The sequence below is a fragment of the Saccopteryx leptura genome, chromosome 2, assembly GCF_036850995.1.
Source record: "Saccopteryx leptura isolate mSacLep1 chromosome 2, mSacLep1_pri_phased_curated, whole genome shotgun sequence".
Taxonomy (NCBI): Eukaryota; Metazoa; Chordata; class Mammalia; order Chiroptera; family Emballonuridae; genus Saccopteryx; species Saccopteryx leptura.
Window position 1 is genome coordinate 232,360,083 of NC_089504.1, and position 24,756 is coordinate 232,384,838.

The 24,756-nt window shown below is 52.6% G+C and overlaps 1 protein-coding gene across 10 annotated transcripts in view; it reads right to left on the reverse strand.

The window, feature by feature from the left end:
- EMID1 (EMI domain containing 1) overlaps positions 1 to 24,756 on the reverse strand; it is a 42,304-nt gene that overhangs the window by 12,535 nt on the left and 5,013 nt on the right. For all 10 annotated transcript variants that reach the window (XR_010749350.1, XR_010749351.1, XM_066370568.1 and 7 more), the window contains exons 2-13: positions 21,991 to 22,104; positions 21,400 to 21,503; positions 13,941 to 14,024; positions 12,814 to 12,875; positions 10,619 to 10,739; positions 10,348 to 10,398; positions 10,190 to 10,279; positions 9,285 to 9,422; positions 8,217 to 8,306; positions 8,023 to 8,075; positions 6,323 to 6,385; positions 6,187 to 6,231 (exon numbers count right to left, since the gene is read on the reverse strand). Coding sequence is in view for 8 of the 10 variants with exons in the window: in XM_066370568.1 (XP_066226665.1) it covers positions 6,187 to 6,231; positions 6,323 to 6,385; positions 8,023 to 8,075; positions 8,217 to 8,306; positions 9,285 to 9,422; positions 10,190 to 10,279; positions 10,348 to 10,398; positions 10,619 to 10,739; positions 12,814 to 12,875; positions 13,941 to 14,024; positions 21,400 to 21,503; positions 21,991 to 22,104 (1,015 nt within the window). In the remaining 2 variants the exon portion in view is untranslated. The remainder of the gene's footprint in view (positions 1 to 6,186; positions 6,232 to 6,322; positions 6,386 to 8,022; positions 8,076 to 8,216; positions 8,307 to 9,284; positions 9,423 to 10,189; positions 10,280 to 10,347; positions 10,399 to 10,618; positions 10,740 to 12,813; positions 12,876 to 13,940; positions 14,025 to 21,399; positions 21,504 to 21,990; positions 22,105 to 24,756) is intronic.

Consider the following 24,756-nt stretch of genomic DNA (forward strand, 5'->3'; position numbering starts at 1 on the left):
ACTGTCCATCCTAAGGTCACAAAGCTGAGTTCAACCCACACCCTGGACCAAAAATCAACACTCTTCAGAGGAAGATAACAGAATCCTTCACTATTTAACAGATTCTTTTCATTATATTATCTATATTGTTCAAAATGCAATAAAAATTATTAGACATGTGAGAAATGTGGTTTTTCAAGAGAAAAGTCAAGTCAGTAGAAACAGATCCAAAGCCAACCCAGATGCTGAAATTAGCAGAAACAGTTTAAATTGTCTATGATAAATATGTTAAAGAATCTAGTGGAATTAATACAATGGGTGATGAGCTGGGCAATTTCAGGTGGGATGTGGAAATTGTAAAAAAGAATCAAATGGGCCCTGGCCGGTTGGTTCAGCGGTAGAGCGTCGGCCTGGCGTGCAGGAGTCCCGGGTTCGATTCCCGGCCAGGGCACACAGGAGAGGCGCCCATCTGCTTCTCCACCCCTCCCTCTCTCCTTCCTCTCTGTCTCTCTCTTCCCCTCCCGCAGCCGAGGCTCCATTGGAGCAAGGATGGCCTGGGCGCTGGGGATGGCTCTGTGGCCTCTGCCTCAGGCGCTAGAGTGGCTCTGGATGCAGCAGAGTGACGCCCCAGAGGGGCAGAACATCGCCCCCTGGTGGGCATGCCGGGTGGATCCCGGTCGGGCGCATGCGGGAGTCTGTCTGCCTCCCCGTTTCCAGCTTCAGAAAAAAAAGAAAAAAAAAAAAAAAAGAATCAAATGGAAATCCTGTAAGTAAAAATAATACTTGAAATAAAAAATTCATTAACTGGGATTAACAGAAGATTGGCCATAACAGAAGAATCAATTAACTTGAACACAGATCAATGAAATAATTGCAGCTAAACCACAGAAAGTAGAATGATGGTTTTTTGTGTTTTTTTTTTTTTTTTTTCCTAGTTGAGTCGGCAGGTGAGTTGTTACACACTCCTCACCAGATTCCGACTTCCATGGCCACCATCCTGCTTGTTTTTGTTTTTAATTGACAGAGCCATGCCCTGGCTGGAGAGCTCAGTTAGTTAGAGTGTCAACCCAATACACAAAGATTGCAGGTTCGATATCCGATCAGGGCACATACAGGAACAGATTGATGTCTCTCTGTTTCTCTCTTCCTCACTCTACAAATCCATAAATTTAAAAAAATTGACAGAGCCTCAATAATTTGCGGGAGAGTATTAAGTGTAACTGGAGTCGCAGAAGGAGAGAAGAGAGCACAGGAACATAAAAAAAAAAAGTTGGAATAAATATTAACCAATTTCTTTTTCCAAATTTGATTTAAAAACAAAACAAAACAAATTTCCACTTTCCGGTCCAGCATACAAAGAGCTTAGACGTCACCATTCTGCCCTAACAAATAAAATGCTGAACAAACTGAAAAATCAACAACTCTTTTTAGAGCCATGAAAGATGTGAGTGCAGGGCAAACCTCTGCCTCCCAAAACGCAGAGACCGACAGGCAGAGTCCACCAGAGAACCAGTGCCACGGTAAGAAAACCTAAACAAAACTGATGAATTGCTGGGGCTTCCGTGGGACAATCGTGAGAGTTAAAAATTCCAGGGAGACCTAATCTTCAGGGAGGCCTCCCTACTTTTGTGAGTTTTACCTACAGGAGCTCTACCAGGCCCTTACAGTGAATGTTGGAGAAAAATCCCCTCATGCTTTTAGCAGAGGGAAGGGAAAATGGAACCATTTTGAAACACACCAGAGCATTCTGCTCTTATCAAGGCTTGTCCTTGGAGAAACTATTTTATCACAGCCTAACCTGCCAGGGTCTTACTCAGAGCCTCATCGACCTGGGGTAACAAGATACCCAACTCTAGCTGGCTCCAGCTTTCCACATGGGGGAAGAAAAATACTCCCACTCCAGTGCCCTCCAGCCATCTTGTACTACTCGAGGGGGAAAAGACGAAACAAAACTGAAAAGCACTGGTCACTGGTCAAGTTCCCAGTCCAGGGTCATAGGCTAAACCGAAGGACTGAGACCTAACTGTAGGACCGGAGAACGCCTCTGCCCCCGGCCCCTTACCACTCCATCACCGAAGGCCTATTTACTACAGTTCCTTTTACCCACTACTTCATGTCTTTAAAAAAAAATAATAAATTATAAGGTGTACTAAAAGGCAGAAAACACCATTTAAGAAACTGAACAAATATCAGGACATGAGTCAGATATGGCACGAATGTTGGAATGATAGGCCAGAAAAATTTAAAACTACGATTAATACACTAAGGGCTTGAATGGAAAAAGGAGACAACATGGAAGAACAGATGGATAATGTAAGCAGAGAGATGGAAATTCTAAGAAAGAATCAAAAAGAAATGCTAGGCCCTGGCTGATTGGGTCAGCAATAGAGTGTGTTGGCCCGGCGTGTGGAAGTCCCGGGTTCGATCCCAGGCCAGGGCACACAGGCGAAGCGCCCATCTGCTTCTCCACCCCTCCCCCTCTCCTTCCTCTCTGTCTCTCTCTTCCCCTCCTGCAGCTGAGGCTCCATTGGAGCAAAGTTGTCCTGGGTGCTGAGGATGGCTCCATGGCCTTCGCCTCAGGTGCTAGAATGGCTCCAGCTGCAGCAGAGCAATGCCCCAGATGGGCAGAGCATTGCCCCCTGGTGGGCATGCCGGGTGGATCACGGTCAGGCACATGCGGGAGTCTGTCTGACTGCCTCCCTGCTTCTAACTTCAGAAAAAAAAAGAAATGCTAAAATTCAGTTGAAGGTCCTCTTCACAGAGTCACATATTTCAGGGCAATTACAGTCTTCCTAGGCCTCTTTAGAAATATTCCAACCCTACAAAAGGCCCTTTTTTTCTGGTAGCAGGAGTTATGGGCCAGAAATACAAACCTGGCAGAAGTTAAGCCATTTATCTCCCTGATCATCCCCACCCTGAAGTTCTACCTAGAGCAGAAAAAAAGTAATGAAAGCACTATCTGCAGTCACAAGTCCTTCAATTTCCTGGCCAAGATTTCATATTCTCCTGACGATATGTTTCAAGGAGAAAGTGACAGGGGAGGGACACATGGGGGCCTTCAAAAGGTACTAAAAGGGTTCTATTTCTTAAGCCTGGTGTTGGGCACATGACCATATGATTTAGTATTATTGTTTAGTTTTCAGGTTCAAAATATTTTGCATGTATATATCTTTTTCCTGAGAGAGAGAGACAGACAGACAAGAAGGGAAAAAGATGAGAAGCATCAACTTGTTGTTGTGGCACCTTAGTTGTTGTTCATTGATTGCTTTCTCATATGTGCCTTGACAGAGGCTCCAGCTGAGCCAATGACCCCTTGCTCAAGCCAGTGACCTTTGGCTTAAGCCAGTGACCTTGGGCTTCAAGCCAGTGACCTTTGAGCTCAAGCCAACTACCATGGGGTCATAGGACCCCATGCTCAAGCTAGCAATCCTGCACTCAAGCCGGATAAGCCTGTGCTCAAGCTGGCGACCTTGGGGTTTCATCCCTAGGTCCTCAGCATCCCAGCTGATGTTCTATCCACTGTGCCACCACCTGGTCAGGCGTTGCATGTATATATATTTTAAAAGGAATATTAGATTTAAAAATAAATGTAACAGAATGAAGAATGCATTTTAAAGGGCTTGTTAGTAGACTGGACATGGCTGAGGAAAGAATATCTGAGCTTGAGAGTATGAAATAGATACTTCCAACACTGAAGAGCAAAGAGAAAAAAGGCTGAAAAAAGCAGAACAGACTATCCAAGAACTGTGGGGTGACTACACAAGGTATATAACATTCACAGACTGAAAAAGCCAGAGAAGAAAAAAGAAAAGATCAGAAGCAATGACTGAGAATTTCTTAGAAATGACTGAGAATGTCCCCAAATTGATAGACACCAAACCACAGTTCCAGGAAGCTCAGGGAACACTAACCAGGATAAATGCCTCCCCCAAAACAAACAAAATCTCAGTGAACCCAAATCAGGATAAACACAAAGAAAAGCACACCCAACCACATCATGATCAATCTGTTGAAAAAAACAAGGGTAAAGAGCAAATCTTAAAAACTAAAGAAAACATAGACGGGAAACAACAATAAGAATGATGGCCACTTTCTTATGAGAAATTGTAATGGTTTATGTAAGCCAGAAGATCACAGGACATCTTCAAAGTGCTAAAAGGGGAGAAAACTGCCAACCTGTCATTTGACAGCCAGTGAAAATATCTTTCAAAAGTAAAGGTAAAATAGCCTGACCAGGCGGTGGCGCAGTGGATACAGCGTCAGACTGGGATGCGGAAGACCCAGGTTGAAACCCCGAGGTCACCAGCTTGAGTGCGGGCTCATCTGGTTTGAGCAAAGCTCACCAGCTTCAACCCAAGGTCGCTGGCTTGAGCAAGGGGCTACTCAGTCTGCTGAAGGCCCACGGTCAAGGCACATATGAGAAAACAATCAATGAACAACTAAGGTGTCGCAATGAAAAACTGATGATTGATGCTTCTCATCTCTTTCCGTTCCTGTCTGTCTGTCCCTATCTATCCCTCTCTCTGACTCTCTCTCTGTCTCCGTAAAAAAATTTTTTTTTTTTTCTTTCTGAAGCTGGAAACGGGGAGAGACAGTTAGACAGACTCCCGCATCCGCCCGACCGGGATCCACCCGGCACGCCCACCAGGGGCGAAGCTCTGCCCACCAGGGGGCGATGCTCTGCCCCTCTGGGGCGTCGCTCTGCCGCAACCAGAGCCACTCTAGCACCTGAGGCAGAGGCCAAGGAGCCATCCCCAGCGCCCGGGCCATCTTTGCTCCAATGGAGCCTTGGCTGCGGGAGGGGAAGAGAGAGACAGAGAGGAAGGAGGGGGTGGGGGTAGAGAAGCAAATGGGCGCTTCTCCTATGTGCCCTGGCCGGGAATCGAACCCGGGTCCCCCGCACGCCAGGCCGACACTCTACCACTGAGCCAACCGGCCAGGGCCCGTAAAAAAAATTAAAAAATTAAAAAAAAAAAAAAAGTAAAGGTAAAAAAAAGAGAGCTTTAGATAAGCAACAGCCATGAGGATTTGTGGTCTGCAGACCCACACAAGAAAGGTTAAAGGACAGTCTTTAGGCTGAAGGGAAGTGATACCAAGTGGAAATCTGGATCCACAGAAAGGTATAAAGAGTATCAGAAATGAGAAATACATCAGTAGTTGTAAAAGACTATTTTTCTTTGTTTTCTTCTTTAAAAATCAACTGTTCAAAGCAATAACAACTATATATTGTGGGGTTTAAACAAATGCAGAAGCAAAATAGCATCAGGACAGAAGGGGATGCAATTCGCTCAGCTGCAACGTTCCCACTTACATTTGAGGTGGCGTAACATTAATTCAAGTAAACTGTGATCAGCCATGGGTGTGTGTGGTTATTTTAGAGCAAACATCAAAAAGAAGATAACATGAAGTGGTATTTAATAAGTTATTAGTAAAGGGGGGGGGGAATAAAGAGATTGGGGTAAATATAGTAGATAACAAATGGCAAGATGGTTGACTTACACCCAACCATATTAACAACCAAACATATCATTAGTGTCTCCCTGGTGGTCTAGTGGCTAGGACTCAACACTTTCACCATATATCATTAAATGTAAGAGAACTCAACTGTCAGACTATTAAAAAAAAAAAAGACTCAAGTCTGTGTTGTTTACAAGAGATACACTTAGAGACACAGATTGCAAGTTCAAAGGATTGGAAATGATATATCATGCAAACACTAAGCATAAGAAAGCTAGTGTGGCTATTTTAAAGTAAAAAAAAAGTAGAATTCAGGACAAAGAGTATTACCAGAGAGGAAGATATTCATTTCATAAAGATAAAAGGGCCAAGGAGACAATAAAATCCTAAACGCGTATATAGCTAACAACAAAGCTTAGAAATACATGAAGCAAAAATTGACCAAACTAAAGGAAGAAACAGACAAATCTATGATTATAGTTGGAGAGAAGGAGAAACAGAGAAGTATAGGGAGTTGGAGAAAGAGACAGAAGAAAAGAGAAAGAGAAACAGGTACAGAAACTGCGTGATGGAGGTGGCTTGACGCTGAGAGGCTAAGGAGACCCTGCGACAGGGAGGAAGGAGGAGATGGAGCACGCCCTGGACCAGACGGGGAGGGTCAGAGGCTCTGGCCACGGGGGATGAAGCCAGGGCAGGGGTCTGTGCCTATGGATCCTGGAGAGGGTGCTGTAGGTGGGCAGCATCACTCACCCGCTGTCCCATGGAGCCTTGGGGGCCTGGCTCTCCACGCAGTCCCTGTGTGGGAGGAAGGAGAGGTATGAAGTGGGCTGTTTGGGTATCTGACCCAGGGCCCCCAAACCTCCCCAGGGGCCAACTCAGTACTCACTCTCTCGCCCTTTTCTCCTGGGTAGCCGGAGATTCCTTTGGGTCCACTGGGGCCTGGGGGTCCCTGAGCAACAAGACAGGGCCTCAGCCTTGTGCTGGGTCAGGGTAGAATGGGCAGGGACTTGGGGGGAGAGGAGTCGAGGAGGGAGCTCCAGCTTGACATGGGCCCTTCACACATCCAATGACAGACATACAGTGGGAAGTTCATACAGCTGTGTTCACAACTATGACTCTGGAATCAGACAGTCTCCACCTTGATACGGAAGTTGCCCTGTGCCACAGCCCTAGGGCAAGTATCCCTCCCTCCCTCCCTCCCTCCCTCCCTCCCTCTTCCTTCCTTCCTTCCTTCCTTCCTTCCTTCCTTCCTTCCTTCCTTCCTTCCTTCCTTCCTTCCTTCCTTCCTTTCCTTCCTTCCTTCCTTCCTTCCTTCCTTCCTTCCTTCCTTCCTTCCTTCCTTCCTTCCTTCCTTCCTTCCTCCCTCCCTCCCTCCCTCCCTCCTTTCCTCCCTTCCTCCTTTCTTCCCTCCCTCCCTCCCTCCCTCTCTTCCTCCTTTCCTTCTTTCTTCCCTTCCCTCTTTCTTTCTCCCTTTCTCCCTCTCTCTCTTTCTTTCTTTCTTTTTCTTTCTTCCTTTTGAGAGAACAGAGACAGACAGACAGGAAAGGAGATTAAAAGCATCAACTCATAGTTGTGGCACTATAGTTGTTCATTGATTGCTTCTCATATGTGCCTTGACCAGGGGACTCCAACCCAGCCAGTGACCACTTGCTCAAGTCAATGACCTTGGGCTCAAGCCAGCAACCTTGGGCTTCAAACCAGTGACCTTTGGGCTCAAACTAGTGATCATAGGGTCAGGTCTATGATCCCACGCTCAAGTGGTGGCCTCTGGGTTTTGAACCTGGGTCTCAGCATCCCAGGTGGATGCTCTATCCACTGCACCACAGCCTGGTCAGACATATCTCCACCTTCCTTGGCCTTAGGTGATAACACTGCTTCTTATTACATGGATTAAATGAAAAGCTCTAAAGCTCTACAGAAAGTAGTATGAGCCTTACCAGGTGGTGGCATAGTGGATAGAGCATTGGCCTGGGATGCTGAGGACCTAGGTTTGAACCCCCGGGGTCGCCGGCTTGAGCATGGGCTCACCAGCTTGAGCATGGGGTTGCTGGTTTGAGCATGGGATCATAGATATGACCCTATGGTCACTGGCTTGAGCCCAAAGGTCACTGGCTTGAGCAAGGGGCCACTGGCTTGGCTGGAGGCCCCAGGTCAAGGCACATATGAGAAAGTAATCAGTGAACAACTAAGGTGCTGCAACTATGAATTGATGCTTCTCATCTCTCTCCCTTCCTGTCTGTCTCTTGCAAAAGAAAGAAAGTAGTTTGTATATTCAGTGCTCCATGAATGAATGAATGAATGAATGAACAAATGAAAGTGTGGATGTCCCTAGCCAGGTAGCTCAGTTGGTTGGAGTGTCATCTCAATATGCCAAGGTTGTGGGTTCGATCCCTGGTCAGGGCACACAGAAGAATCAACCAATGAATGTATATATAAGTAGAACAACAAAGTGATGTTTCTCTCTCTCCCTTTCTCCCCCTTCTTTTGTCTCTAAAATCAATTTAAAAAAAAAGTATGGATGGATGGATGATAGATTGGGAATGGATGGATTGAAAGTTGACTGGGAGTACTTGGAGAAATACTCACTATAAGTCCAGGACTCCCAGGGATGCCCATGGGACCAGGAGGTCCAGGAGGACCTGAAATAAGACAGGATATCCTCAGGACCAAAACAGTACAATGGCAGGAAGTCTACCACCATCTCTCTCCTGAGAACCACAGTTCTAGTCTCTCTGCCATCCCTCAACCCACCGCTCACCTCAGACCTGGACTCAACTTACCCATAGGTCCTGAGGGGCCAGGGGGCCCAGCCGGTCCCTGGGGCCAGTGGCTGCTGGTCTCAGTGAAGGTGTTAGATAGAAATGGGTCCCCTGCAGGAGTAAATATGATGAGTGGGCATGGCAGGGCTGGGTGGGGTGGGGCTTGGGCAGAGACGGTCAGTCAGTTTTTACCTGCCACCCATGGCAAGCCAGCTTTGACTGCCCTGTGGGACATCCTGCATCATGGCTGGGGCCAACCCCACATCTGCTCCAAGGGTGGGAAGAGCATTGGCCCCACAGGCCCAGGAGACAGGAAGACCTGGGTTCTAGTCCTGCCACAGTATAGCTGGTGATACCTATTAAGACTCTCCACCTTGCTGAGCCTGTACTGTCACATGCCAAATGGGGATAGTAAAAGCTACAATTTATTGACCACCTACTTTGGGCCAGGTTTCTGTGCATACTTGTCATAGAGCTCTGGGAGGTCAGCACTGTCATTATCCCCATTTTACACACGAGGAAACTGAGGCTTGGAGAGGGAGAATGAATGGTGAGAATGAATGAACGGGACAATGAATGGTGCCTGGTCATGTACCGATATGACACAGGTGGGGTTGAACGTGGCACTCCATGCTCTGACCTCTGGCATCACACATGTAGGTCAGGCTGGGGGAGGGGTGAAGGATGTACGTCAGGACCTAGCTGGGTGGAGGGGCTGGGGTCTCTCTGAGCACAGGGCTCTTCCTGCTGTTGGGCCTTGAGCTTCCCTGTGCCGAGGGCTGGATCCTGGCCAGCTCCAAGGCTTGGCAGGTGGGCCTGATGCCAGGTGGTTCCAAGAACAGGCTCAGAGGCTGCCTGGGTTTGAAGCCAGCCTCCCATGCCCTGGCTGTGTGATCTCCCCTCTCTGGCCCTCAGTTTTCCTCATCGGTGAATAGAGGACAACAGCACCCATTGGAGGACTGGGTGACATGTGGCTGAACAAGGGCAAGCTATACAGAAAGTACCTGTTAGCAGTAACACTGTGGTGACAATCGTCGGCCTCACCAGACCCCGACCTGGATCTACTGTGATCCTGAGGAACTCACTCACCATGCTCAGAGATCCGGGCGTGGGGTGGTCCAATGGGGGTTGGGGGACCAGGGGGACCAGGAGGCCCTGGAGGTCCCCTTTCTCCAGGGATACCCACAGCTCCGTCCCGGCCAGGGCTCCCTGGGGGTCCCTGTGGACCTGCAACAGAACCAGGGGTATGGGTGGGTATGCAGGAGGCAGACAGGCAGCTGCAAAGCAGCAGGACAAGTCATCCTGGGGCAGAGGATAAGAGGGCTCTGGAGGCCACAGTGAGGGCAATTCCTGACTCTGACTTCCCTGGCTGTCTATTAGGAGAAAGAACATAGCTCTCCCTAGGGGCTTTAAGACAACGGACACTACTTAGTGCTTAGTAAATGTTGGCTTCCAGAATGTTCTCTTCTGTCTCTTCCAGGCTATTGCATGAGCTGTTCCCTCTATCACTCCTCCCTTTGCTATGCCTGGTATACACTTTGGGTCATCCTTTAGGCCTCTCCTGAGGTGTCCTTCTCACAGGGAAGCCCTGTCCATCCTCCACCCTATCCAGGCTGGATCTGAGATTCCTTCCTTAGGGTTCCCATACCTGCGAGGTCCCCATAAGAACCCTGGTCACACGGGTGGGCACAGCTGTTTCTCTCCTGCGTAGGCCCACCCTCCCACCCATCTGGGAGCTCCAGGGGGACAGGGACTAGTTTGACCCCACCCCAGTGCCCAGCTCAGAGTCTGCTGAGAGTAGGTTCCCAGAGAACACAGGCCGAGTGAATGCAAAAGAGGGTTTGGGGGTGCCCAGGCATGAGTGGGGCATCCTTGGAGTAGGGGTAGTCAAGAGACAAGTGAGGCCACCTCTGACTACATCAGGGAAAATCCGAGCTTGGGCCCACCTGGGGGGCCTGGCCAGGAGAGTTGGGGGCAGTGCTGTGGACACTCACCTGGCGGGCCTCTCATTCCTGTTGGGCCCCGGCTGCCAGTGTCTCCCTTGGGGCCAACGGGCCCAGGAAGCCCCCGGGCACCAATTCGGTCTGGAGGAGAAATACCATTAGCTCTGGCCTTGCTCCTGCGCTGACCCTGGCCCCCCGCTAGCACCTACCATCTCGAGGGAGCAGCAGGGCCCTCATGTTTTCTCTGGCTCCTGGTAGCCCTGGAGTTGGGGGGAGGGAGGCAGGGGTCTGTGTCATCATCCCAGCTCCACCAGAAACAGAAACAGGGTCTGCTGGGCCTCCCAGGACTCCAGTGCTCAGGGGCCCCAGGAGAACTGGGAAGTCCCAAGCCCACAAGGGGGTCAAGCTGGGAGTCAGCAGCAGAGTGGAGACTGGCTTTTCATTCCCACGAGGGACTGTACTCCCCACTGACCAACTCACCTCGGAGGCCTCCATCCCCAGGGCTGCCATGGGCAGCTGGGGAGCCCCAGAGTGGGGCGGGGTCCTCGGGGGCAGCTGGGGTTGGGGGCTCTGCCTGCTCAATGACAGTCAGCACTGCCACCTGTGGAGGAAGAGGAAGAGGAAGAAATGGGGTGGGTACCAGGGCCTCACCAGGACAGACCAGCAGAGGGGCCTAGTGTGGGCGGCAGGAGGCCCAGCAGGCCAGCGAAGCCTACCTTGGCCCAGAATTTCATCAGAAGTGAATGTGGTTTGTTTTTTTGTTGTTTGTTTGTTTTAATTAAGTGAGAGACAGACTCCCACATGCACCCTGACCAGGATCCACCTGGAAAACTCCCTAAAGGGCAATGCTCTGCCCATCTGAGGCCACAGCTCTGCTGCTCAGCAATCAACCTATTTTAGCGCCTAAGGTAAGGCCATGGAGCCATCCTCAGCACCTGGGGCCAGCTTGCTAAACCATCTGAGCCATGGCTGCTGGAGGAGAAAAGAAAAAGAGAGAGAAGAGGGGAAGGGGTAGAGGAGCAGATGGTCACTTCTTCTGTGTGCCCTGAATGGGAATCAAACCTGGGACTTCCACATGCCGGGCTGACGCTCTACCACTGAGCCAACTAGCCAGGGCCGACTGTGGTCTTCAAACTGCACAATTCATCACATTTGTTGTAGAAAGTCATTATATACCACCACTGCCACCCAGGTTGAGTTCTGTGACCTGTCACGGTGTTTGCTGTGCTGTGCTGTGTTTTTCTTATGCTTACCTGCATAAATCATGTGAAACTTCTCTTGACTTGTTAAAGCACCATGGGCTGGAAGGATTTTTACTCAATTTGGAGGGAAGTTTGGGAGGGTCTGACATGAGGTGTTTACAAAACCACTTTGGGTGGAGCATGTGCGTGCATGCGTGTGTACTCTCAAAGGTCAGCAGTGACCCTTGAGCCACTGACTGAGGATTGAGGAGGCCAGAATGTCCACTAAATGGGAATGGGGGATTATGTGGGCCAGTCCAGAGAAAAGAGGAACTCCGGGGCAGACCTGAGAACCACACCCCAGATTTGGGACTGAGCTGCCCTCATGCCGGCTTCTCCTGGGAGGGAGCTTGGGCATCAGTGTGGGGTTCCTGGGGCTCCCACACCTCATCACTGGGGCTCTAGCACACGAGGCTCAGAAGCTTGGTTTTTCCACTTGATACAGATACATGAGGGACATCTTAAAATTTTTTAAATTGATTTTAGAAAGAGTGAAAGGGAAAGAGGGAGAGAGAAAGAACCATGAATTTGTTGTTCCATTTATTTATGCATTCATTGGTTGATTCTTGTATGTGCCCTTACCGAGGATTGAACCCACAACCTTGGCATATTGGGATGACACTCTAACCAACTGAGCTACTCTGCCAGGGCAGGAGCATCTTTACGTATTAGAAAAACAGAGGTGCTCTTAGTAGCTGTCTAATATTCTGTACCCCTCTTCCTAATTACACAACCACCCCTTCTGTTCTCTGGTTTTCAAATTTCACTGTGAATAGTGAATACTTTGGTAAACATCTTCACATCTAATATCCTTAAGATAAATTCCCAGAGGAAGGAATGGAGGAAAGGGTACGCAGACAAAAGGTATGTGCCTCTACATGTGTTTAGACAACCTGGAAAAAAAGATGCTTAAATGTTGACAGTTGCTCTCCCTTGGGGCACAGCTGACTGCTATGCATGGGTTTCTGGTAGGTTTTTCACGGTTCTGAGTTTTTCATATTTCTGAAAACATGTCTCAATTTTTAATTGTTAAAACCTTTTTATCCTGAAACAATCTGAGATGTGCAATAGATGATTTGCTTTTAAAACCAGGAAGACAGTATTATGGGAGATTGGGGGTAAAGGTGAAGGTGATGGGGCAAGGAGGGGCCTGGCCACAAGCTCTGGGGGTGTCTACAAATATCTGGCTGGGATGGGAATGGGGGTACATGTAGGGGAGCTTCATGGGACTGCTGGCGGAAGAACAGGCCAGGTAGTCTGATGGCAAGCAGGCTTCCCAGGGAGGGGCACTGAAGGGGAGGCCAAAGAAGCTGATGGGAACCAAGGGGAGGGCCGCTGTATGCCTGGCAGGGAAGCCGCCTGCCCATGGGCACTGTGGGACCGCTGAGTGGGCATGGGGTGCAGGGGGGTGGGGAGGGGCAGCTGCTCACCCACCTTGGCCTCCAGGACCTTCAACCGCTCCGTCAGCTCTAACACTTTGCTGCAGTTGACACAGCCTATAAGAGGGACGAGGCTGAGGCTGGGGCCGGGGGTCCCAGGTTCCCCTTGGAGCCCCTCAGTCCCTGGAGGCAGATTGGGGGAAGTGAACAGACCCCTGATGACTCCAACCCAGAAGACAGCCCAGCACAGGGATGGGGCTGCAGAGAACAGCGCCCTGCAAGTTTCTCCCAGGGCAGAACCAGGGAGCCAACTCCTGTAGCATCTGCTTTCAAAACGACTCCCTTCCAGGAAGCCAAGGCAGGAAATCCTGTCATTTCCCACCTGGGTGGGGCTGTCTGGGCTTGCTGGCTTTGGGGACTGACACATTATAGTCTGGAACGGGCAGGCCACAGAGATGCCACCCATGACCCTCCCTCCAGAACCGTCGTCCAGCGCCTCCGCCTCCTCAGCGATACCCCTTAGTCAGTCATAACAGCTCTGGCCTATTACAGCGCCTCCTGGCCGCCGGGTCCCGCCGAGTGCTTTACAAGCCGGACTCTCCAGTCCTTACCATAATCCTGTGTTTTGGCCAAGTGTCATCCCTGCTCATACCTGAGGACACTGAGCTCAGAGCAAGGACGGGCAAGTGAGGAGCAGGCATAAAGCCTGGGGCGAGTCCCAGTACTGCCCCTCCCTGGCTGCGGGGCCTCAGGCAGGGCATGTCCTCTCTCTGACCCCCAGCTTCCTCCTCTTTAAAATGGGACAGTGATGCCTTCCTGGGGGATAGGGACACAGCTGTGAGGTTTAAACAAGTTGAGGATGGAAAGCACCTGGCACAGTGCCTCGCACATTTACAGACGCTCAGAGAAGAGTAGTTTAAATAAAAAGATGAAACTGCAGGCTCGGACCTGCATCTGCAAGAGTCTGGGGGTCATAGGTCTCAGGATGCCTGGGCTCAGGTCAGACTCTCCTCTGGGGCCCTTTCTCTCCCCCTCAAAGTTTTCTTTCCAGCCTGGGGCAGGACAGGGCAGGGCAGGGCGCTCTTCCTGACCCTCCACTGCTGGACCCGGATGCCTTTTAGGGTGGTCACCACACTGCCCATGCCCTTCCAGGCCTCCCCAAGCAGCTGCTCCAAGACCCACCTGAGAAGGCCGTGGGCTGAAGCGTCACCCGCCGCATGGTGTTGCCCAGCCACCCGGGCTCCACGAAGCTGGAGGAGCCTGCAACTGAGGGACAGTGGGGATGAGAGCCCTGCTGGCCAGTGCCAGAACCCCGTGTCCCGCCTGCTACTCTAGCCCCAGCATGGATCTCTACCCCCTTAGTGCAGAGGGAGGCAGAGGCCCAGAGATGTGGGGCAGTTTACATGGGTCACAAAGCATGAACTGGGTTTAGCTGGGCCAAGGTCGCCAGCTTGATGGGGCTGGGGACAGAGAACTGACAATGGGTAGGCGCCACGGTTAAGGCTGGGGGCTTCCCCAGTGACCCCAGAAAGCTGCATGTGCTAAAAGCCTAGAGGTAACAGAGGCAAGGCTGGGTCCCAGCCCTGTCACTTGCTGATCTGTGTGACTTGTCCTCTCTGGACCTATTTTCCCACCTGTAAAATGGGGTCATAGGGCCTCTATATCTCCCAGGCTAGTGTGAGAGGAGAGTACAGTGATGCGTACAAAGGGCCCACTGTATGCACACAGGGCCTGGCACACAGTAGGCACTCAATGAACAGCAGTCGCGACACTGCTGTCCACCCTCTCCCCTCCCCACTTGGTGAGAAGACACTGAAGTAGATCCAGACCTGGTTTTAAATGAAAACCAGAGGGAGACTGGCTGCCTGGGAGGGCAGGGGGGCCGTTCCAGGAGCCCCCCCTGTCATCACCCCTACGAGGAGCGGGTTGCTGGCTGGTCTGGTTTTGGACGCCTGGTTTTTGCCATAGCTGGAGGGACGAGCTGGCCAAGCCTGGGGTGGGGGTGCAGCTAGAAGGGGTCTGGAGCCAGCAGGGCAACTGCTCCCCACTGCCCCCCGAGCCTGCCTTTTAAGGCCACGAAGTGCTGTCTAGGGGGAGACAAGATCCAAATAAGGCGCGAGCCTGGCAGCTCACAGCCAAGCTGTGGGTTGGTGCAGGGAGTGCAAGGCGCCAGGAACTCAACCCAGACTGGTCCTCTGGCCAGCCCCCAAAACGGAGGCTGCCAGACTTGCTCTAGGTCCCACCACGGGGCCTGTGCTCAGGCTGGACCTGCATGACCCACATCCCCTCCCCAGGGACCTGTGACTTGCCCCAGCGCAGGGGTAAGTCTTATCCGGGACGGAGAAAGGTAAATTGGCAGCCCAGGGCGGAAGCAGGGGATGGGGGCTCTGTGAGCAAGAGAGAGGGATGCCAATGTGAGCCATGCCCAGGGCTGTTTCACGTAGCCCAGTTGGACCCTACAGGGTAGGTAATAATAGTAACGGCTAACACTTGTTTAGCACTCACGCTGGGCCTGGCACATTCTAAGCACTTCACGTGTACAATCTGAACTCATTATCCTCGAATGAGTCGTTGCTAGTATCACCTCCACATTACAGATGGGGAAACTGAGGCACAGGGCCGCTTGGTCTTTATCACTCCTCTGTCCCTCATGCCCAGATAAATGGATGAGTAAGTATGGCTCTTTCACCTTGGGGGGAAACGAGACAGAGAGGTGAAGTGACTGGCCCTCGGTTGTCTACCTGAAGGCTGGAACCAGGATTTGAACCCAGGTTAATCTAACTGCAGGGCCCAATCTCCTCTCTCCTGGGCCACCGGCACCTTGAGTCAGCCCAAAGTCCCACTGGGGAGCCACCGGGAGGCCCAGTGCCAGAGGAAATGCTGGTTTCTGAGAAGAACGGCCCCGCCAAGCCCTCCTCGCCGCCTTTGCTCCAGGTGAAGATGTAAAAGGCCATTTTATTACTCTTTTCAGGAAGCTGACCAAAAGAGCGGCCAACCCTCCAAGCCCGTGAAGTTTGGATTTTCTCTCGTGGAAACTTGGGCAGAGCCTGCCCTCTGCTCTACCTTGCTACGGTTTCCCCTTTTTCTCTTCGTCACTTTCCACTCTCCAACATGTCACTGACTGTGCCAGGTCCCCAGTCTCTGGCCCGGCACCCACCCCACTGGCTGGAGCTTGTACCCCACCAGGGCAGGGGCCCCTCTGTCTGGTGCCTGGCCTGGAAAGGGGCCTGGCACACAGTAGGGCCCCAGTGGCCTGAATAAACCTTCTGTTGATGAATGCATGACTCACTGGCTGAACATGAATTTAAAGCAAGCAAACAAAATAACAGGTAAAATAATGGGACAGCAGACTTAACTGTTTTGAAAATGAGCGTAAATGGTCTCATGTCACACTAGGGTGTCCCTGAGTTATTATTAATCCATGAATTGGCTCAAAGTAATTGTGAGTTAAAAGTAAAAAGAAAAAAAAGGAAAATTCAAAGAACTAACAAAATTGGCAAAAAACTTAGAAAATGTTGGCTTTAAATTCAGGATTCACAAAAAATTATCCCCTAACTCCCCCAAATTCTGATAAATGGACAGAAATACTTTAAGGGACAAACCAGGTTGAAAAATACAACACAAAGAATTCCCATAGAGAAAAGCCACGGGTTGGGGGGGAGGTCTCTTATAGGACAAAAATGTCACATCCTTCCTGGTGTTAGGCCAGGGCCCCTGAGCAGGCCCCCCTCATCCCAGCCTGGTGGTCCATCCTGACGGGCCTCCTTCTATCCCCATCGTCACCCTCCTACGAGTTCCAAGCTGGTCCGAGGACCACAAACTCCTATTCCACTCCGGGAACCTGACAGTGGACCACTTCCCACCACCCGGGAGGTCCCTCTCCACTGGCCACACACACACTGCCTTCCTACCATCACCCCCACAGCTGCTGTTCCCATGTCATCTCCTCCAGGAAGCCTTCCTGTGGACCTCGACAGACCAGGGCACCCACCCCAACTCCCCCGAAGCTCTCATCACTCTGTCTTGACCTCTATGAGGCCAATGCCATCTGCAGTCTCTAGCCCTGTGTCCCCATAAACAGCTGCCCTTCCCTCTTCCCAGTGCTGAGCCCCTTGTCATTGGCTTCTCATGGGAACACAGGCTCAGAGAGGCTGTCCAGCCACATAGCAGGACCAGGGGAGCTGAGATTCAAACGCCGACCTAAGCTGAGAATGAGGTGTGAGAAATTAGGGAGTGCCTGTGGCCTCCCCCTGACTTTCTCTCCCAGAAGAGGAGCCAAGAAAGGGGCTTCCTTGTTCACAAACCACCGGCCAGGTCAGCGGGGTCCAGTAACCACAGGCCACCGGGGTATAGCCTCCCCAGCCTCAGCCCAGGTCTCCTCCGGGGAATTCACTTTGCAAACATAAATATTTGCTCCTGTTGGCCTGAGCCAGGGGTTGGGGTCAGGACTGGGGCCGGCAGCTCCAAGAACCCTCCAGCAGGCTTCTGGGAGCTTCAGTCTGTGACTAGCCTAGCCCTTCTTTAGGGTATAATGAGGTTCCCGTTCATTTCCTGTGCACCCACTTTACACCAGGCCCATAACAGGCACTGGAGACACCAGAAGAGTGATGGCAGGGTGGGGCCACCATAGCCAGGTTGGAGCTCCAAGGAGTCACAGGCAGAGGGCACAGACACTGCCCAGGCTATGGGGTGGGAGCAAAGGCCAGTGTGGACTGGGAGGGCAGAGAGGCGAGCTGCCTGGCTGGGGGTGGAGGGTGCACTGGCCAAGAGTTGGGAAGTGGGGCTGCCAGGCCTCCCAGACAGGAGTGGACACAGGCAGATTCATGCATTGTTTAGCCCCCGGGACACTGAATTCGCAGAGTAAAGCACAGGGTGGGATCTGGTTAGTGTGTGAAAGATGTGTGTGGGAAGTGCCCAGCCTTGGATGGTGGAGAGACCAAGGGCTCAAGAAGGGCCCCAGGCTGGAACCTCCAATCTGCTCTTAAGCTTTTGTGCTGTGTGACCTTGGGCAAACTTCCTTCCTCTCGGTTCACTTATCATGGAAGGCAAGGGATGTGGGGGCCCACAACGGGGGAAGATTCATGTGCACTGAGGACAGTGGGTCAGTGAGGGGGAAACAGAGGCAGCCTGGCTCCAGGGAAGCCCATGGGAGAGGATGGCAAGAGAGCCCCCAGTTCTTCTATCTTTCTATCTGGGAGGAGGTGGGGCTGAGATTGGCTTCTGCCAGCCTCATTGTGCCCCAAATGTCTGACCACACTCCCCCTGGAAGTCCTCAGCCAGTGCCACTACAGAAGAAAGATCTTGGTTCTGGGTCAGACTGATGGGCTTTGAATCCCGTTGTGATCCTGAATAGGCATTCCCCTCTCCCAGCCTCAGTTTCCACATCTGGACTTTCTGCACAATGACACAATGGCATGACGCAGGTGGGTACAAGTCACGCTGCTTGGCATAGAGGTTGGTGGCAACTTTCCTTCCCTTGTCATTATTACTGCAGGAGGCAGGGGACGCTGCAGACTTAGGTCAGGGCCATGATGCTTACTTGCTGTGTGACCTTATGTAAGACCCTCACCCTCTCTGAGCCTCACTTTCATTGTCTGAACAAAGGGGCTGATAGCAAGAGATCTGTCTGAAGAGAGCCCCTAGAAGCAGGATGACATGGTGTCACAGCAGATCTCTTCAGCCCAGGCCACTCAGCAGGTCAGGACCAGCCCACAAAGTACATTCGGGCTTTTGTTCTTCCTTGCCTATTGTTTCTGAAGGAGTGGGCAGCCAGGTAAGAGCCTCAGCCAGGCTCCCTCCCTGCCACCCAGCCCCACCTCCCACAGCCTAAATGAGGCCCACTCTAGTCCCATCCTCATGGGTTGTCATGAACATCAAAGGACCATCCTCCCACCTCACAATGAGCATTTATTTCCATTATGCAGACTGTAAGAGCCATGAAGTCTGCCGCCTCAAGGTTAAGTTTGGAGACCCAAGGCCTGTTTGCTGAGCCGCTGACTGAGAGGTGGGGTCTCAGAGGTCGGAGGCAGGGCAGTCCCTGGGAGCCACCACAGAAGTCCCAGCACAGGGGCCAAAGAGAAGACGTTTATGGAACATCTACTATGGGCAAGGAATGATAATAATAAGGTATGAGGGGGGCACTTTTCAATCTCAGGTGACTTCCAGATGGAGCCAAAGTTCAGAGAGGTTAAATGACTTGCCCCAGGTCATACAGCAGAGCACAGATGATCCAGGGCTAGCTTCTGGAAAGGTGGGTGTTCCCTCTCCTTTAGCCCAGTCTTCCCTGGTGACGCAACTCTATGGCCCTAAGGTCATGTCATAGTACTGCACAGACCATGAGAGCAGCCACCAGCAGGGGAAACAGCTCGGGAAGCCGGCTTGAACCCGGCTGTCAGAGGAAGGGCAGGGCCCGGGATAGGCCAGCAATGTCCCATGCTTCCCGACCCCCATCCCCAGGGCCCCAGTAGAGCAGTCTTCCTGAATACACAGACCTGGTCATCCTGTTACTCAGCTTCCACCCTGTGGGTTGGAAGAGGCCGGTCATTCCTGTCCATCAGAAACAGTGCCTACCATGGGCCCCCATGCAGCTGCTTAACTTCAGCTTCACAACACCCCTGGAAGGCAGAGACTAGTATCCTGGCCACATCACAGGTCAGGACACTGAGGCTCAGTGCAGGGGTGCCCCAGGCTGCTGCAACAGCAGCTTGGTGCCCTTTAGAGAAGGTGCCCTCCCTCTGAGTGGGCACGAGATAGAATGCTGCTTGAATTGCAGCCTCCCTGCCCCCCTAGACAGAGCTCTTGCACAACAACTTGCACAATGCATGGGGAGTCCCCGGCCTAAGGCCACACAGCTGGTGTGTGGCAGAGCTGGCCTGGCCCACGAAGCTCAGAATAACCCGTCTCCAGGCTGGGACCTACCTGAAGGCCCTGCCGAGGGAGCTGGCAGACATCAGGGTTGGCCTGACCCATCCCATCTTGTACCCCTGCCGTGCCATCATCAGAGCTCCCAGCCCTTTGCCTGGTGCCCAGATGCACGGCCTCCAGCTGCTGGACTCAGGGGCATGGGTGCCGCATCCACCTGTCCTCTCTCCTCACCCCCTCCACGATGGTCCCACAGACCTGGGAAGGTCTGCCCTTGGGAGGGGAGCCAGGGACAGAGTGGTCTTTGTCTGAGCAGGCCCTGCTTGGGCTCAGGCCCTTTAGGCCCAGGTGGCCCCACACCCTGGAGATTTGCCCCCTCCCTATCATCAGCTCCTCCGTGGCCTCCTTGGCAGCAGCCCCTCCTGGCTGGCTCTCCTCCTGGCCCCCAGGGTCTTGCCTTCCCCTCTTCCTTCCACCAGGGAGGGGAGGGTGATGTCCCCAGCGGCCTTTCATGCCTGCTTCAGCCTCCCACACTGGCCTTGGTGGCTGCCTCTCTGTACAGGACCCCCACCAGGCCTTGGGCTGCTTCCTTCTCCCCGGCCACCCCACTCCTCCCCAGCTCCACTGGGGCCTCCCCCACCCCCATCAAAACCCATCAGGCCCCCTCCCTGCTCCACTTTGTGGTAAGCCCTGCCTCCACCCCACATGACTCTGGGCATTCCGCTCCACATTTCCAGGCCCCTGGTGCCCCCTCTGCGAACCGGGGCTGTTGTGCGGTCCCCGGGAGGTGAAGCATGTAAATCTTTCAAGAAGCACCTATGAATGGTGACTTCTGTTAGCATCACATTTCCTTGATTCGGAGGCCGTGTTTCACACGTTCGTGTTTCTGGCATCAGAACACTCCTGCTACTGATGTTCACATTAACACGCCACTTTGGGGCCCTGAGTACCTCTTGCTATTGAGGTGCTTTCAGTCCTGGTTCTCAGGCTGGTTTTAGGCAAGTCCATTCTCTTTAGGGCCATTCTTGGAAATACAGCCCTTGGTGCCCAAAACCTTCCTCTCACGGGTTCAGCCAGGCAGCAGGAATGGGCGTGGCCTAGACCACTTAGCAGAGAGGCAGGTGGCCTCCAGGAGAGGTCATGCCGGGTAACCCTGAGGCCAAGCTCCAGGGAGGCTGCCTCCCCTGACCCCTGCTGGGAGCTCAGCCCCAAGCCACCCTAATGGCATGCAGAGAAGTGGGGTGGGGTGGGCAGGGTCCCTCTGCTTGGGACACACTCCACACATGGGGCGCCCATCTGAGTCTTCCCACCCCTGCGGCCCTCTGGGGAGCCAGGCAGACCAGGGTTCCACCGTGACGGCCACTGCCTTCCTGACCGTCAGTTTCCTCCCCTGCACGAAGGGTATAACTATCTTCCCTTGCTGACCCACTGACCTAAGCGGCGCTTTGCTTCCATGAGCTATTACCACAGCCCATGGAAAGCCTGGGTTTTTTCCATGTTTGGAGGAAAAGCTTGGGATGGTGACTTAAGATGTGAGCTACATAGCATGTATTAAGTTTCTCCACGGGGTCACAAGAGTCTCCCGTGAGGCAGCTGGTCAACACCCGTGAGACAGCAGGCACCGACTGTGTCCGAGCCAGTCCTCGCTGGAAGCTCTGTGCAGGGGCCCACAGTGTGCGTGGCACAGTCCCTGCAATATCTATGGACTTAGCAACAGTTTACTACTCCCTCCCATTCGTCCTCAGGGAAGCATGTGGCCCGAGCCTGGGGGCAGTCCTACCTTCCTCGCAGCTAGCCCCCGAGTGCCCAGGGCAGCACCTCCACTCCCGGGCGGTCACTGTCTTGTACATCACCTTGTATGTGGGTCTCACCACGGTTCTGTAGCTGAAAGAGTGTCCAGGAAGCCCAGCTCAGACAGGGTCCCTGGCTGTTTCTCCCACTGTCCACGGGGACAAACCCAGAGCCCCCAAGGTCTTCTGCCCCCTCCTTTGGAGCCTCTATCTTCTTGCCTAGAAGGATTCAGCCCTTCTATGGATTCTAGGATCCCAACCTTCCAGCCTTGGGGATTTGGATATCAACTGGACAAGAAGCCCCTACAAACTGAAACAGCTGTCCCTAGCAGTGAATGCTTACTGAGTGAAGACATGTGGGTGAATGGTGGAACTCCTCCCCCAGGAAGCCCTCCAGGGTGCCCCAAGAGCACAAGGGGAGGTGCTGAGAAGGGGCACAGGGTCAATGCTCCCTTTGCTCCACCCAGTCTGGGGTGCCAGCCTTTCCCTGCACACCCTATGCACTCCCACCACCAGGCCTTTGCCCATACCGCCTCCATCTGGAATGCCATCAGCAACTTCTCTAGCACGGTCTCACTCACCTGTTCCCCGGGCAGCTCATGGGCCAGGGGCAATTCTGCAGCACTCGCTGAAGGTACGTGCCATTTTGCACATGGCACGAGATGGTGCGGGTCACCACATACGAGCACCAGTTCCTGAAACAGACCCCCAGAGAGAAAGCTCAGCCATGTGCAGTCCCCTGCCCAAGACTCTGGGAGGATGAGTGAGAAGGTCTATGTTCTCTCCAGAATCCCTGAGTCTCCAGGCAGAGAGACCCCAGAGCTCTCAGAGTCCTTTGGGCCCCACTGGGGTCTGTGCTGCTGTGGCTGGAGAGCGAGACCTTCCTCTCGGGAAGTCTTAGGGAATGAGCTCCGGGGGACGAGATGGGAACAGGGCAATTTTGAAGGACCTCTCCCTTCTCAACATTGCTTCTCTCGCACCCTGACCCATCCAGGCCACCATTGCCTCTGTCCCTCACTTGGATAACAGCAGTGGCTCCTCAAACTTGTCCTTGAGTCTCTTCCCAGAGGGAGTATCATGAAATGGAAACCTGGCCTTGCCTCCCCTCCGCTCAGCCCTCTAGGTCTCCTGTGCCCACACCTGCCACAGACCCCTCAGCCCAGGCCTCTGCTCATGCTGAGCCCACTACCTGGAGCACCTCTTCTCCACTTCCCCATCGGCAACCCCTACCTTCAAAGCTCCGCCGTGCTGTCACCTCTGCCCTTTCCCACCTCCACCTCCACCTGAGCAGAACTGATGGTCCCTGCCCCGGATCCTGCAGAGCTCTGCGTAACTGTCTTGCTGAATAAAGCTGGTGATTCACGCCTGCCCCTTCTCTCTGCTGACAGGTGAGAGGAGAGGCCCTGTCTCACTTATCCTCTGTGTGACAGCCAGGATGTACAATGTCCCAGACATGGAGGACTGACTTCTTCAAATGCTAACTAATAATCATATTGCACTGCATATATTGAGTACCTACTGTATGCTAAGGGTATTTATATCATCTTCCCACAGTGATCCAGGAACGCACCCCTCCCCATTTTACAAAGGGGTGAACTGAGGCTCGGGGAGGGGAAAAAACCACCCATGTCACAGAGCTGATGTATGGTAGAGCCAGACTTGATCCTAGGAATATGGATGGCCCAGCTTGGCCCCTAACTCCATCTCAAAGGCCTCAGCTCCTCTCCCCTCTCCATCTCCCGAGCCATGGTCTATGGCTCTGTGAAGGCCCTGGCCTGGGAACCAGCTGACCCCAGGCTCCGGGCCACAAAGGAAATTCTGGTGGGGTGGAGGGCTCAGGCTGAGAAAGGTCACCTGAAACAGTTCCTCCTTTCCCAGCCCCAGAAAAAACACAGGTTCCATGACCCTGTGCAAGTCTGAGGGCCACTGAGCACCTGGAATGTCCCAGGCGTCACAGAGGGGCCTGCCGCCACTGAACTCCTGCCCCCTAACTGCTGCTCCACCCCCACCCAGGTCTACCTAAAGGAGAAAGTTCTGGGCTAGGACCAGTCTTCTATTCGATGTGGGACCCTGGGGAAGTCCTTTTCCAGTTTTCTGTCACGCTGGAACCAGTCCAGGAGGTGGGAACAGCTTAGCCAAAGGCATGGAGGTGTGGAAGCCGGAGAAGGGATGGCTCTGACGTGGCAGAAGCTCAGCCGAGCCCTGGGCCAGCCACCCTATGGAAGAGGTGACAGGTGCTCGCTGCAGTGCCATTGGGAATAGTGAGAAACTGGGAACAGCCTAAGTAGGACCACTAGACACGGATGCTCTGAAAGAGCCCAAGGTCTCCATGTGCCTGGTTAAGGGGGAGAAAGGCCTGTGCAGATCAACAGAGAAAGGTTGCATTTCTATTACACTAAGAAAGGAAGAGAAAGTCAGAGGACTACTTATGCATGTATGCTCATATATAGCATGTATGAACAAAGTTAGGGAAAATCACATGCTCACATAAAATTGCCACCTCTGGGGGTGCAGAGGGGTTTTCCATAGGTCCCATCTCCTGTGCTCACAGCAGCCTCTGGTTATGCCTGCTGGGCCCAGGGCCTTCCATGCACCTGATTATTAGTGCTGCTTTACAGAAGGGAAGACTGAGGCTCTGAGGTCTGGGATGTACCCATGATGAGTGACACAGTCATATTTGGAGCTCAGGTCTGTTTGACCCCAGAGCTTTTGTTCTTTTTATTATTATTATTTTATTTTTATTGTATGTTTCTTTTCTTTTTATTTTATTTTATTATTACTTTTTTTTTTTAGAGAAGAGAGACAGAGAGAGAGAAGGGGGGAGGAGCAGGAAGCATCAACTCCCATATGTGCCTTGACTGGGCAAGCCCAGGGTTTTGAAATGGCGACCTCAGCAATCCAGGTTGATGCTTTATCCACTGCGCCACCACAGGTCAGGCCGGAGCTTGTGTTCTTTTTTTTTTTGTATTTTTCTGAAGCTGGAAACGGGGAGGCAGTCAGACTCCTGCATGCGCCCAACCGGGATCCACCCCACACACCCACCTGGGGGCGATGCTCTGCCCAACAGGGGCGTTGCTCTGTTGCGACCAGAGCCACTCTAGCGCCTGGGGCAGAGGCCATGGAGCCATCCCCAGCGCCCGGCCATCTTTTGCTCCAATGGAGCCTTGGCTGCGGGAGGGGAAGAGAGAGACAGAGAGGAAGGAGAGGGGGAGGGGTGGAGAAGCAGATGGGCGTCTCTCCTGTGTGCCCTGGCCGGGAATCGAACCCGGGACTTCCGCACACCAGGCTGACGCTCTACCACTGAGCCAACCAGCCAGGGCCAGCTTGTGTTCTTAACCTTATGCTGA